We start from the raw sequence: 15,948 nt of genomic DNA on the forward strand, positions 1-15,948 counted from the left end.
AGGAGTATATTGTATATTTATCTTTTGCATGTTTTTTAATTTTCGTTGTAAGTTGATTATTATTTTCTGTTTTTTACTTAGAAATTGTACTGGCAAATTGGCAATTACTTAATTCTAAATGAGAAATAAATAACAAATAATTAAACTCAAAAAATCAATAAACATTTAATTTATTATTTTTATCTTTTCTATTTAAATATATACATATTAATATATAAATATGTGTTTAAATAAAATAACAAAAATATAAATTATATATTAATATATAATCTGAAAATAATAAATAACATTTCTCGCAAAAAGGGTGTCGTCCGCCAGACAGTCTTCTTATCTCTTTTTAGTTTTTGCTAATTTAGGTCTCTTGGCAAAAAAATATCCTAACCTTACAATGAACGTGCAAGTGGACAGTGCGGATGGAAGCGCCGCGACTCGAAAAACTAGTGTACACAAGCGTTCATGCTAAAACCCTAACCCGGCCTCCTCAAACAACCGTGAACCGAATCCCACGACCTATGTAAGTGCATGTTATTCACTTTAACTCCACCTTCCACCACAACTAGGGTCTTCGAAAAGAAATAATATTGGCATCAACCTATTTGGGATCATTCAAAACACACCTTAGTAAAATGACAAGAACACCGTCACAACAAAACCCACTTCCCTCTCATTTTACACTTTTCATTTTTTAAATTCCTCCCTCTCTTTCCCCGTCGCTCGTCCTCCCCCCACCCCCACCTCCATTGCCCGAATTCGAAATAGTATCGAGCGGGCTTCGAGAGAGAGCTGATGAAGGAGTGAGAGAGGGAGTGAGAGAGCTGATGGATGAGAGGTGGAGAGCGGGAGAGAGGTGGAGGGCAAGACAGAGAGAGCGAGAGAAAGGTGGAGGGTTTGGCTAGCTCGCATGAGCTCATGGAAGAGTCGTGGTGGTCAGGGGAGCTGCTCGGTAGGGCTAGAACCGATGCACGATGGCGATAGGGCTGTCGGTGACCCCGAGCTCGTGTTAAACCCACCATTTATGGGTAGCTTGCGTATGTGTAACGGAGAGGGAGATGGAGGTTCGTGGTGACTGGGTCTGCAAGAGGTGGTCGTCGGTGTGAGGTGGTGGTGGTGTGGTGGTCTGGGTGGCAGTGTATGGCGGCGCAAGGGGAGAGAAATGGATGAAACCCATTTCGGTTGAGTTACCGCAGGAGAGAGAGAGAGGGCTGCGCGTGGGGAAGATTGGTAGTGGCTGGCTTGGTCGCCGGCATGAGGGGGAGTTGCCGGTGGTGGTGGTGAGGATGGGCGGCGCACGACGACGCTAGGTTGAGCTGAAGGAGAATCGAGTGGAAGCTTCCGTCGGGTTGAGAGAGCTGATGAGAGAGAGGGGGGTAGATGAATCTGAGTGATGCGTTTTGCATTAAAAAAATAATAATAATAATAATAAAAAAAAAGGTAGACACGTCATGTGTGCTACGGATTAGCCATGAACAGGGGCTGATCCGTAGCATTACTCTACAAATATTGATTATAGCAATGCTAGATATAATTTTATAGTGTGTAAGTTTTATGCATTTTCTTTAAAAAAAATAGGGTCCACAATTTTTTTTTTTTTTTTACATTTGGGTCCTAGATTTATATATATATATATATATATATGTTTTTTACAAAAATGAACCAAACTTATACACACTAACACCCACAAAGAGGAATGATATTTGTAGTTATGGAGTACGTAAGTGCACACTACTTTTAAAAGAAGTGAGTAAATATAAAATTTACATGAAAAAAAAATTTATTTTTAATTTTTCAAAAGAAATTGCGTAATATATTGACTGTATCGAACAACACTACAAATATTATTTATCTCTTGATCAACGGTGCACTTCAACTAAAGTCAAAACATGCGTACTCCACCACATATCTCGACCCACGAATGATGCTCCCCTTCCTCGATTAATTGCAATTTATTTAAAAAAGAAAAAGAAAAAACACCACAATTTGGAAACGACTGTGGAGAGTTTCCCGCGAAGGTAGTTGTAATTCCCGCCAACATGTAGGTGCTTTGTTGGGATTGTCTAGGTTCTAGAATTAACTTTCAAATACTCAAATTAAGATATTACGAATACAAGTGTCCATTTTTTCATTGTTTCATTAAGGTAAGTAGTATTCAACTACTCTGACATTGACTCCCAAGTCCCATCTCCATATTTACATCATTTTCTTATGGCATTGTACGATTTAACAAGTCATCAGATACTGTAAAATTATCAAGCATAATATATTTCACCTTCAAACTACTTAACGTTTTATACCAAACTACCTAAATCCATGTATCTACCGAAAAGTTGTATCAACAGTATGATTACAAAACAGAGAAATTCAATAATTTGTCAGTAGCTCCAGATGCAAGTGGGACATTTAGCATCATCTATCTCTTTATCTGTTTTTTTTTTTTTTAATGTTATTGTCCATTGGAAAATAGAAATGGTAAGAGATCTACATTCCTCTTTTTTGTGACAAATGCCAGCGAATGAGCTAATTATTTTATAAATATAATGCTATTGGAGTTGGGACAAACAGTTTGTCAGGAGAGCTCAATTATATTTTTTCTATTTTTTTCAATTTAATTTTTTTTCCTGAAAAATCAGTTATAAAAATATTCCTTACTCATACATTTATAAAAAACCTTTGGGCACAATCCCATCAGGGATGAACAGAAACTGATGCAACCAGCCGCGTCAGGAATCAGTGGAGAACCGGTCGGCGTGCAGTGAAAATTTGAAGGAACTGACGTTCAACAGTTTGGTCTCAGTTTGAAACTGGACCAGACCACTAAACTGGCTGATAAAATAAAACTATTGTTTTTAATATACCCTAATCAAAACAATGTTGTTCCATGCAGAATGGCGTCATTTTATACCTATAAGTATACAAAACATAATGGAAACGACGTCGTTTGATATTAAACCAAAAGGCGTCGTTTTATTCAAAACGTATGAAAAAAAATGTATAAAACGACACCGTTCCACTTAAAACGGTGTCGTTTTGAGATGGGGTTGTCTTCTTTCCCAGACCTTTTTCCCCGATTCACTCCTCTGCAAATCTCTCTCTCTCTCTCTCTCTCTCTCCCTCTCTCCCCTCTGCAACTCTCTCTCTATTCCCTCAGAAGAAGCTCGTCGTTAGGGGAACCGAACATCTACTGAGAACTGCTAGAGAACCACTAGAGTCGATACAGCCGATTTTCCTCCTCCCCATTGGTTGGTTACGGTCTGTTCCTTCTCTCTTTTTTCAGACGTCGGTCAGCTTCGATTTTGCCTAAAAACCACACTGAAGCCGTTGTTTTTCACCCCTAAATTCTATACACTTTGTGAGTCTAAGTATCATTTTCCATTTTTGACACATTTATTATTATTGGATGATAGTTTATTAAATAATTCTTTATCATCCAATTATAATAAATGTGCTACATTTTACTTAGTAGAATGAAAGTAAAATGTTAGTATTTTTTTATAACATTACTTCCTATCCAGGGCAAAAAAATTAGATCGTCTCTGGATTAATTTTAAGGAGACCAAAGGGTATGGCACAAATTTTCACCCTATTTTATTGGCCTTTCATTTCTCTCCTATGCTAAAGATGGCAAAACATAATTTGTCTGTTTTTTCCTTAAAGCAACAAGAAATATGTTAACTGAGCTCTATAGTATTTATTGAAGTCTATAATATTTACTGAGCATTACAATATTGTCTAAAAAATTCACTCCAATATTTATAAATGCGGCGACATCTATTAATACACACTTGGGTAGGGAAATAAACTAGAATGATTTGGACTTTGGAGGCAAATGCGGTACTCCGAGTTGACTTATGGAAATGATTGGAATTCCATCCATCTCTGACCCAAAATGGCAAATGGTAGTATAGCTGCTGCATCACCATCAAAACGACATCCTTTCTCCAAGTCCAAGTCAATAATTTCTGTTCACTGCCGCAATAATCAAGCCCGCAAAACCGAAAAGCTTTTTCCATGTGGATAATGGCGCTCTTTTGCTCTCATTTCTTCTGTAATTTTAGTTTTTTTTTTGGTTTGTTTGTTTGGGTTTTGGCGGGTGCTCTTTTGCACCAAAACAAAAAGTATTTTGGGTTTTGTTGGGGAGGGTGAGGCGCAATGTTGTAATTTCACATAAACCTGGGGAGGGAGATGGGGAAGGGCTAGGGTTTCGCGTCCCGTTTATATAAGCTGGTCTTTTTTAGATCTGCTGCGGCTGGTGCGTGTGTCGGTTCGCTCCTCTCTCTCTCTCTCTCTCTCTCTCTCTCTCTGTTCGCGCATACACAGTCATTCAATCTCTGCATGTCGGTTTCTTTTAGATTCCAATACTTTCCGTTTCAACAACCATAGATTCCCTCTCCCTCACTCTCTCTCTCTCTCTCTCTCTCTCTCTCTCTCTCCCCTTCTCTCTCACTCTGTCATTCATATCGAGGATAATCTTCGCTTTCTATTACGCTCTCGGGGGTGATCTCTGATCTACTCTTTTCATCCTGATACTTCTGCGTTTGTTCAGACTATCGTTGGGTGTTTTAGTAGTCACCCACTTTCTCGTTTGAGCATATAAGCGGACCCAGTTTAGCTATTTGGTTTCTCTCAGCTGGGTTTTGTTCAGATCTTTATAACATATTGCAAAGAAATGGGGGATCTGAGCGATATAGTGAGTGATCAAGTCTTTCTTTAGCTGTTTGATCTATGATGTTGATCTTTAAACTCGCTGATCGGATTGATTTCGTGCTCTGTTGCAGGGATCGGAGTCTGAGGACATGAATACCAAAAACCCAAACGGGGTTTCATCTGAAGAAAGCCACAAGAAGACCTGTGCCGATTGTGGCACCTCCAAGACCCCTCTATGGCGAGGTGGCCCAGCTGGTCCCAAGGTAAAAAAACAACTCGCTACCAAAATCCCCGATTTGCAGTAGTGATTAATCAAACTCGAGCTTTGGTTTCGATCAGATCATGATTTCTGTTGATTGTGCAGTCACTGTGCAATGCGTGTGGGATCAGAAGCAGGAAGAAGAGAAGGGCTACACTGGGTTTGAACAAAGAGGACAAAAGGCCCAAGAAAACAAGTATTTGTCGCAGCAATAGTAATACTAAGATAGGGGATAATTTGAAGCAGAGGTTATTGGCTCTGGGAAGAGAGGTGTTGATGCAGAGATCGACGGTCGAGAGGCAGAGGAAGAAGTTGGGGGAGGAGGAACAAGCGGCTGTGTTGTTGATGGCTCTCTCTTATGGCTCTGTTTATGCTTAGGTTGTCCAATGAAGTGTTACAAATTGTAGGAGTTGGATGTGAATCCTGACCTTGGAAGTGTATTTTCAATATTAATTAATGTTATTTATTTATTTATCCTTGTAGTTGGAAATTAATTTTTTCTTTGTTCTTTGTTTCTGTAGCTAGTTTTAGTATTTCTTTAACTAACTGATTTTTGGGACAATGTGAATGTCTGAACAAGTGTAAGAATTGGGAATTTCCTCATCCTAATATTGCCAGCTAAAGTTGTCCCTTTCAATATTATTTTTGCGATTCTGTGTGCTCCAAATTCCTCTCTGTTTGGTATCTCAGAAATGGGGAGGGAATGTGAAATTTGTATTTCCCGCTGTTTTTCACTTCCTGGACTACTGTAAAAATCCAAAGACATCATTTGCACTGCCCTTCTATTTTTTTTTTTAAATAACAGTACATTACCTTAATCTTATTAATTAAGTGGAGAATTTTTTACAATTATATATTTTGTTTGAAATATAAGGCCCAGTCTGAATAAATAAATGTTTCATCTCATAATTATATATTTTTTTAAATTTTTATACAAAATATAATAAATAATTTAATTTTTTTAATTTTAAAATAATAAAATTATTAAAATATATATATTTTAATAATATTTTATTCAATTTTCAATTTTTAATTTTCATTTCAATTCATCTTAACTTACTATCTAAACGGTACTTAAAGTTTGGATCCAGCCTCTTAATTTACTGTTAATTCCTTTTATTTTGTCATTTAGAAACTTAAATTTAATGCCGTTGATTTTATGAACAATATGTCTCTCGAATGTTTAAAGGAAAATGATATATGATAATTAAACTTCGGTGTAAAAAGAAAAAAAAAAAAAAAAGGATAAGCAGTTTACAAGAGATGAATGAAAATTGTCCAACTTGGGGACAAAACGTAGCAGGCGACAAATATATAGGTTCAACATCATATCGGAGTTTACAAAAATTATATACACAGACAGATTTTCATTTCCTCTAGACGAGTCATCATAGGAAGAGCAAAATGTTGGCCAATGTTGGTGATTTTTCCTTTGACACGTCGTTTAATGTTTTAATTAGCAAAACCTACTGAGCTATTCCTTTAACATCACCGACCAATCAACAGTGCACTGTAGCCTTCCAGTTAAGAAAATTGGAAAAGAAAATATGAACGTAATTGTGCAATCTGTGCAATAAAAAATTGAAAATTAAGGTCGGTAAAACACATAATATTAATGATAAATATTGTAAAAAGGTAAAGGCTGTTTTATCAAAAGCAAATTCTCAATAAATAAATAAAGTTAGGTATAAATTTTAAATAGTTAAGTTTTATATTAGAATTTTTTTTTTAAAAGTGAGTTTTATTAATAAAAAATAATTTTTTAACATTTTTTTAGATAAAATTTATATTTTTATAATAACTTATATGAAATTTATTTATTTAAAAATACGAGTCATTTTCTCCAAATAAGTTGTTGGTACGGCTACGGAAGGAAAGCCGGTTTCCATCCAAGGCATCAAAATAGCTCACTGGTAAACATGACAAGTACGAAAGCAAAGTGAGCCGCCGTTCCTAATTCCGACCATTATTGTGGGAGGCTAATTGGGGCAAAAGGTGATCCATGACCTAATTTTATTTCGAGAACTGCTATAGACACAAATAGATTATATAAAAAAAATTTTATAAATTGATGTGACTTTACGTGATGCGTTAGATTTACTTTACATTAAAGTAACTTTACAATCTGACGTACTGCATCAATCCATACCAATTTATGAATTTATTTTTGTGTAATCGTTTTGTAGCTAAAGTATTTATCATTTCATAAACTACAACTTCAATGCCTCAACTGTACGTACTTACTCCTTGTCTCGTGAATCATGCTGCATGCCCTCAATAAGATTTTCTATTTTTTTTTTTTTAAATCTATTTACTCAATCCTTAACGGATAATAATAGTTGACGTTTTTGATAACTTTATTATTGTATAAGAATGCCTGCGATTTTTATTCGGATTATAGAATATTTGAGTGAGAGGAGAGGAGAGGAGAGGGCAGGTGCTCTGATGATCTGCGTATAATCTGGATGGGAGATTGCATGCAGGAGACTTGGATACAACTGTATTGTGTCATGTCTTCTTGATCGATAATTACAGCTCGTGTTGCAAATCCGCATTTAGAATCTTTTACAAGGGAGATATTTAATGATGGATAAATCTTCCCACCGTCGGTCTGCTGTTACAATAACTGCCCTCCAATCAAATTTTGTCACGTAGCTCCTCAATTTTACATTCCATGTGCCTGACTACAGCTCATAATCAGATATGAAAAAAGCTAATCCCTCGTGAAGAAACCCCCTTCCCTCCCGTGGGAAAATTCCCTCCCCCCCTCCCTCTTCCACCAAAGCCCCCTACCCTCCATCGAAGAACCTCCCCCTCTCCTAGAACCACCCTCCCCCTCTCCCAGAACCAAACCATAAACCAGATTCCGTCGTGGACTTCCAAACTGCAAACCAGATTTCGTGGACTTTCAAATTCAAGTCGTGGTGTGAATCAATAGGCACTATCTCTCCAAACCCCCGACTGCATGACACTCAAACAACGAGATCACCAAAATCTCCAATATGCCCCCTTTGTTCGAGTTTGGAATTCACATAACTGGCATTTGGTGGTCTAAGGGGACAAATCCCCAGGGCCTGGGCCCATGTATAAGATCTGGGATGGACCGAGTCGGGCCAGGAGGAAGGACACAAGGCAAAAAGTCTCGACAAGAGGAGAAGAGAGTGTGCAACCTGGCACCATGTCTGATCGACTGTTAAAGACATCCCCGACCCTAACACAACAGGGCAGCTTGACCCCCAAACTAGCCGACCGTCAGGGACATCCCCGTCCCTGACATAGTTGTCCGGACAGTGCAGAAGGGCAAACAAGCCTGTCCAGAGCCACGCCGCATTTAATGAAGCAGGAGCAAGCACGCCATGGCAGGGCCACGTCGTATTCAATGCGTCCTGAGTGCTGGCACGCAATGGCATGCCCTCCTAGGTGTCAGTGACAACCTTGGCCAGGCCTGACAGGTCTGATGGGAAGCAGGAGGCTGGCAGGGACTGTCACAACCCTACCCTGGAAGGGTAGGATCGCTACGTACATACCTATCCTTTTTCTTTATTTCTTCCTTTTTTTTTTTTTCTCTTTTTTCTCTCTTACTATATGCAATCAACATGAATATAACACACGTGTACTCTAAATTTCTAATTTAATAAAAGGGAACACTTGATAGACATTCTATTCAAACATTCATCCATAAGAGACTCTCAGAGTTCATTATACGTTCATAAAAACATAATTGTTCTAGTTAGGAAGGGACTCCATCTCTACCATACATACTGTAACACCCCGCTCCTTCTTTCTGACGTAAGCGAATCCGATTGCGAGTCTTGTTATACGTGTCGAATCTCGACGACGTGTTTTTAAAGATATTATGTGATTTCTAAAACTAACTCAGTGTTTTAAAGTCACGAGTATTTTAAATGGGATGTTCCCAGTGTTATTTGACTAAACTTGATTTTAAGTAAAACAATTATAATATTTTTTAAGAGCTCCAAAAATATTATAATTGTATTAAAATGATTTCAACTATTTAAAATATTATGAGATTTAAATTATGTCGAAAACTCTAATTAATTAGATGGTTTTATTCTCTTAAATATATTAAATAAGATTTCATTATTTTATAAACTAAAGTTTAGTTTAAATAATATTTTATCTTAATTCCTCTCAGTGTTTTTAAGCTAAATTGGTGTTTAATCTCTTACCGTTAGATCATTTTGAAGATCTCAAGATGAAGGGTTAGGATTAAATACCTAAGCCCCTCTCTTTCTTCCTCACTTTTCCCTTCCCTCTCTCTCTCCTCCCTCTCCCTCAGTCGAATCTCCTTTAGCCCAGCCCAGTGCCGCCGTGCGCCGCCCAGCCTCACCGCCACCATCGACGACTCCCTCTCACACCGGCGAGCTCCCACCATTGAAGCTAGCCTCCATCACACAACCACTCTCTCCCATGCACGCCCACGTCTCCTCACGCATGGGTTCACCGTGCGCAGCCATTGAGCACCACCACGAGCACCCTTGACCTCCCCTTAACCCAAAGTTGGTAGCCCCTCCCTCACAAGCACGGGCTCTCTCCCTCACACGCACGGGTTCCTCCACCTCAACCGTCGTACGTTGCCACCCACAGCATCCAGCCGCCATCTCGAGCCTCCACTAGCCACCATCGGCCTACCCCAGCCACCCATAGCCCCAATCTACCCCTCACGCACGCCCTCTCTCTCACGGACTCACCCTCACGCACGGCTTAGATCTGCCGCCGTAGAGCTGCCTCCTCCTCACCACCACAACTCTACTAGCAACCCCCTAAGCCCTCCATGGCCAGCCCACAACCAGCCAAGCCCTCCCTCAGGTTTCCCATGTTGAAACCCACGACCCTAACTCCTCCACAAGCCGTCGTGTCTATGACGTGTGCCACCTCGGCACCACCACGAGAATGCCACCCAGGACACGACCCGACCCTCCTATGCTTAGACCTGCACCTCTAGCCACCTCCAGTGGCCAAAACATCCACTGTACGTGGCTAACCGCCACTGTACACGGCTAGATCCTCTATGTTACGCCCCTTGCCACCACCATGAGCCCTTCCAATACCATACCTAGCTGTCCAAATGCCCAAACAGCCACCATGTTAGGTGAATAGCCACCGTACGTGGGTTAGTCGCCACGTACAACCCATCCGACGTCATCGACTGTGACGGTCAGCGAACAACGCACAAGTCAACTCCGACGATGGTACTCCATGGAGTGATGCACCATATGGCGTGTACGCCATAGTGGTGATGTGGCGTAGCGTGCGTGAAAGGAGTACACATGGACTGTACTCCACGAGTGAAGCGATACACTGTGTGGCATGTCGCGAAGATAGGGATAGTTGCGTAGTTGATGAGTGTAGAGCGTGATGAGTAGTGTCGGGAACTGTAGAACAGTGTCCTAAAGTAGTTATGATGTGGCCTGTAGTCTGAGGTGACAGGTGTCACCGTGCAGTTGACTTATGGGTGGGAGTATGTGTGAAGTGACAGAACAAGTGTAAGAGTGCGTAGGGGAAGCATGACTGGGGAATGTCACGAAGTGACATGGTTAAACCAGAAGTCGTGCTTATGATGAGTGAGGAGTTAGTGTAAGAGTGATGTAGCGAGATGTTAGATGACGTGACAAGGTCACAGTGTAGCCTGGGAGTAGTCTCGAGTTATGACGTGACGTAAGGTGTAGTTATGAATGGCGTCTTGTCGTGTTAAGTGTTAGGATGAACTGTCAAAAGGGACGGGTAGCATGAAGAGTCATACTAATCGGGTTAAGAGAAGGTTGGTATCGGAGTATGGCAGTTGTCCCTACGAGCATGTGATCAATGGATTATATATTGGTCTTAGGTGATAAAGGGGCAAGGTATATGCGTAATCTGGTTAGACACATGTGCCGAAAGGATTTACCATATGTAATGGGTAATCTGTTCTAAGCATGGTTACACGGTACTTAAACCTCAGAGTTGGCTTAGAACCGTGTGGCGTGTATGAATGAGAATGAAGATTTAATGTGAGCTAAGATGCATGAAGGTAGTGACAGGTGTATTGTCTAGAATTGGGATGCGTGACTCCGTCGATCTAAATCATGCATCGGAATGTGGTCAATAAGAAGAATAAGATGAAGGTCTTAGTGTCTTAATCCTAAGGTGAATCATGGGTTCACTTTAGTGGATGAGCACTCGAGGTAAGACCTTGAGTTTGGAAGAGGTAGTGACTGTAAGTAGATTCTGAAGGTTTTAGCATAGTATGGGCACGTGAAAGCACGTGATAGAAGGATAGTGTCTTCAAGTGAAGTGTGGTTCTATTCTAGTTTAAGTTGCTTATGCACTAGATAGAGCATGACGTCAAGGTTATGTGTATGCATGTAGGTTGCCATCTGACATTCACATGAATGGACTGCATGATATGAAAATAGCATGGAGTATGAAATGAAAATATTACATTCATACTCTTCTAGAGTTTTCTAAAAGATATGAAATGAAAATGAAATGTTTTTCTTTTACGATGCTTTACGAAATGATACGAAAGATGTTTTACGAAAGCATGCTTAGTGTTCAAAAGTATACGTATGTATGACCCTTCTTCGCAGCCCCTTTTTATGCAACCAAAGTATTAATCGTATGCATGTGAATGAATGACTATAAACAATATCTATTGTATGTATTTTCTACGAAAAAAATGTTGGGCTTATGCCTTGTGCTTTAAGCGATGCTTTAAATGATGCGAAGAAAACGTTTAATGTATGAAAAGGATGTCATATGAATGAATGAAAATGGTAGCAAAAGACTGGACATATTGCAATGCCTGGTAGGTAGTATTGATAATGCATCCAATGCTGTCCCCTGACTGAAAAGGGATTCGCAACCCTTTGGCCACGGGCGGAGTCCGGGTCCAAATGACTGCTAGCCCCAACACACGGGACGTAACAGTGTGTACTGGCCAAAGAAAGTGAGAAGAAAGAATGTATGAATGCATAAACGCTTTAAGAAATGAAGGCACTAACAGGAGGTATTTTTACGAAAAGAAAACCCTTTTTTAAAAGAAAAATCCCGCCTAGTGACATTTTCAAACGAATGCATATATGCATGTACGTATAGTATGTATGGAATGATGAATGCATGAATGAAAATCTATGTTATTATGTTTTAACTGTATGAAGTAATGCTTACTGCGTATTTGACTCATTTTAGTTTTTATGTGTCCCCCTCCCCCATAGCAACTGAATGAGTAGTACGCGTCAGGACGGACACGACCCAAAGGGAAGAGCACGGAGGTCTCGGCATGAGAGTTTTAACTGTATGAGAGGCATTTTTATTTTAAGATTAATGTTTTCCGCTGTAAACCTCTTTTATTCTCAAAGCACATTTTATTTTATAACGTAGAGTTTTGCACCCTAGGTATGAATGCAAAAAATTTTAAATCAAACGGTAATTCCCGTCGTACTTTTTAAAATCATTTTATAAACAGCCTCACTACAAGAACAGGCGTTACAAATACAACATCCATAAACATAACCCATCATCCATGCAAAGTCAAACCAACAGGGAAGACACTAAGCGCCTGCCTCTCTCTCTGCAGTAATGCCTTGCTTCCCAGCCTCTTCGTCATTTCCTGGACGTTTAAAATCATACTAGGCATTTATTTATGGATGATGCCTAGCCTCTTCGTCATTTCCCCAGCCTCTTTGTCATCTCCCCTGCTTTGCAATGAACATACAAGGCATTTATTCTTTTTCTTTTGAAAACATGCATACGTAAACATTTGCTAATCTTTTACAATGTTTTCATGCATAAACAGTTTTGAGGAATAAGCCATACTTTCATGCATAAACATTTAAGAAATAACTATACTTACATGCATAAACATCTATGAGCAATAACTATGCCTTTATGTTTCACTTTCCTTTGGCCAGTACACACTATTACACCCCGTGTGTTAGGGTTAGCGGTCTTCCTTTGGACCTGGATTCCCCCGCGGCCACAAGTTGAGAATTCCTTTTAGTCATGGGGCACCATTGGGTGCACTACCAGTACTACTTATCCGGCATTGCAATCTGCACAGTCTTTTGGTACCCTTTTCATATTCATATGGCCGTTACGTATTTTTATACATTAAAACATCCATTCATTCATGTCAATCCTTTCTTTTCAGTCCTTTTTATTTACCTGTTTATTCACGGAAAAACATAATTTAAAAGCATGAGCTGAAACATCATTTTTCATGACATCCATAAAGCATCAGTTCATAGGGACATTTTAACATCAATTCATAGGGACATTTTAAAACATTTTCTTTGCATCATTTAAAACATAAGTTCATAGGGACATTTTAAAACACTTTATTCGCATAATTTAAAGCATCAGTTCATAGGAACATTTTAAAATGCTTTTTTCGCAGCATTTAAAGCATCACTTAAAGCATAAGACATGAGACGTTCGTTCCTTTCCTTTGCAATCAAAACATTCTCATCATCTTTCTTAATCTGATGCACATGCATTTTTATGAACAAGATACATTTTCATGCTATACTACATATATGAATAATCAATAAGTTTCTTGAGAGAGCATGTATGAGAATGTCATGATTTAGAATCTTCGTGCTTGCATTACCTTATACACCTACACTCAATTATAATCGATAGGGTGCTTAACAGGAGCTATCAAGAAAGGGCTTGTACATAATATATACATTTACTCTTTCTTTAGAAGAACATTTGAAAAGAGAGAGAGACACCCTTTCATAAAGAGAACTTGGTGTAAGAAGCATGGTCATAGTTACTTACCTCTATGCTCCTCGATACTTCTAACGTCAATATAGGTCTTATTCCAATAAATAGCATAAGCATATTAATACTCACACAATATTCTTTAGCCCTCTCTTTAAAAAAGAAAGTCACGATATTACAATCTAACGTCATTTCTATGCTTAACATTAACCCAAATGACTACTTCAAACTCGGCTTACAAGAAAAATAACATAAATATTAAGACATGCTAGCTGTCCATGAAAAGGCTATTTTAAAAGTTTACATGAAAAGTAGTTAAGAATTCATAGGCTTCAATCAATGTCTCTTTGGTTCAAGCTTACTTTGCGTTGTGGATATTAGAAGATAAAATCTGGAAATTCTCAACAATGGGCTTTAAAAGAAATTTAGGCATCTCAAGTAAGCTAAACAAGTTTAGGAAACATGCCCTTTAAATCAACTTGTGGTCCCACAATATAAAAAAATTAGCTTATCAATATTTTGGACTTTTGGGTTAGGTAGAATTTAACCAAACGAGGGACAATATAAGTGGTCTATTTTTACATCAAGACATAGTATGATATGGACTTAGGAATACTTGGAAAGCTTTACATATCATAATACATCATGCCCAAATAATCTTTTATATCTAAACTAACTAAGCTATAACCAATTCACATAAGCAATATTTTAATTAGTTTAGATAACACCTCCCATTAAAATTAAAGTAGCATAAGGTATAACAAAGTTACTCATTAAGCAAACTTTTAAACTTTTAAATACTCAAGTTAATGCTTTATCCACTTAATACCCTTTAAAAGCAAAATATAAAATTATAGAAGCAAGCAAAACCTTTAACCGAACCTCTTAGCATTCTGAAAATAGATTACCAACCAACCTCAACAAGACACAGGGTACCAACATATATAAACTAAAATCACTTTAAAATCATCACATATGATTAAACCAAGTTCAGTAGCAACATAGCATTTTCGGAATATAGGAAAATACATAGCAAAATAGCCATAATACCATTCGGTTTGGGCCAAAAACAGGGCATACATATTTATTTTAAACATAGGAATTTAAACACCTCAAAACACAAGCTAAAACAACTTAGTTGGCTTCCAAAATCACATTAAAAATAAATGAGTCAAATTAGGGTTTTTACCTTAAACTCTTAGTCCCTTCCAGAACACGAAGTGGCGGACTTATTAGTGGTGTAGTCGTGTAGATGAAGAGCAAGGATGATTGAACTGTGCTAAGCCCCAAAAACTGAAACACCATAGGTAAGGTAAGTGATGAAAATCGAAACCCACATGAAAATCATACGAGGAAATAAACCCAAAGTCTATTACCTTCAAGATTTCACCACTTGGAAGATGAAATCAAGTTTTGGCTCCAAGCTTTGAGTCAAAACCGAAATTGGGTATGGAGGGAGTATATTCGTATGGCTTGGAAAGGATAAGAGAAAATGCTTTTTCTTCTTCCCTTGCTATGGAGTCACAAACCTTGAAGAAGATGAGAGAAACTTAGTTTCCTGAAGATGAGAAGAGAGGAAAAGAATAGAGGAAGGTGTGCGTCGGCTTTTGCTTGCTTGGAGAGGAAGATGAAATTTTCTCTTCCTTCCTTGGGTGAAACCGACGGGTATGGGGGGGACTTAGGGAATTAAATTGTTTTTCTTCTCTTTTTGGTTGCCTTAGCCGTAGACTTGAAGGAGGGGCAAGGACTTTTTGGTCTTTGTTTCCTCCTTCCATCACAAGGAAGCAAATGGATGGTGGAGATCTATCCACCTCAAGGATACTTTTCATCTACCAATATAATGGTAGAGAATAATTGGGTCATTTCTTAAAAGAATAAAATTAAAGGGTTTAGGGAAAGTATTTCAAAGTCTTAAAAATCATACCCTTGATTTATTTTAATAAATCATATTTTAAAATAAAGCATACTCATCTTAACATAAAATAATTAAAAATAATAAAAATCTTTATCTCAAAATATTTAACTTAAAGAATTAATAAAATGACGTAAGGACCTACGTAGTAGGACTCGGATATTACAGGGACACATGATCCCAGTATGGAGCCGAACACCAGTCACCATCATCTCGAGACCCACCCCGACCAGGTGTAAATACCCATTTCTCTGCCGAGAGGTGGGTTCCTCACACTATTGAATACTTCTTTACTTATTCTCTCTAGTTCTTACTTTCTCTCTTCATCTCCAACCTTAATTTGACTTGAGAGTGGGAGGTACCACGGCCCCCGAGCTCTCCCATTCTTCACCTTACAGGAAAGAGTCTG

General features: G+C 38.6%; 1 protein-coding gene across 1 annotated transcript; it reads left to right on the top strand.

Moving 5' to 3' along the window:
- Window positions 1-4,125: 4,125 nt before the first annotated feature.
- Window positions 4,126-5,374, top strand: LOC121240602 (GATA transcription factor 15-like). The gene is made up of 3 exons (XM_041138084.1): window positions 4,126-4,684; window positions 4,773-4,904; window positions 5,006-5,374. Exons 1-3 carry the CDS (start codon window positions 4,664-4,666, stop codon window positions 5,276-5,278), a joined length of 426 nt encoding a protein of 141 aa, XP_040994018.1. The 5' UTR covers window positions 4,126-4,663; the 3' UTR covers window positions 5,279-5,374.
- The last annotated feature ends 10,574 nt before the right edge of the window (window positions 5,375-15,948 follow it).

Source organism: Juglans microcarpa x Juglans regia, chromosome 1D (genome assembly GCF_004785595.1).
Source record: "Juglans microcarpa x Juglans regia isolate MS1-56 chromosome 1D, Jm3101_v1.0, whole genome shotgun sequence".
Taxonomy (NCBI): Eukaryota; Viridiplantae; Streptophyta; class Magnoliopsida; order Fagales; family Juglandaceae; genus Juglans; species Juglans microcarpa x Juglans regia.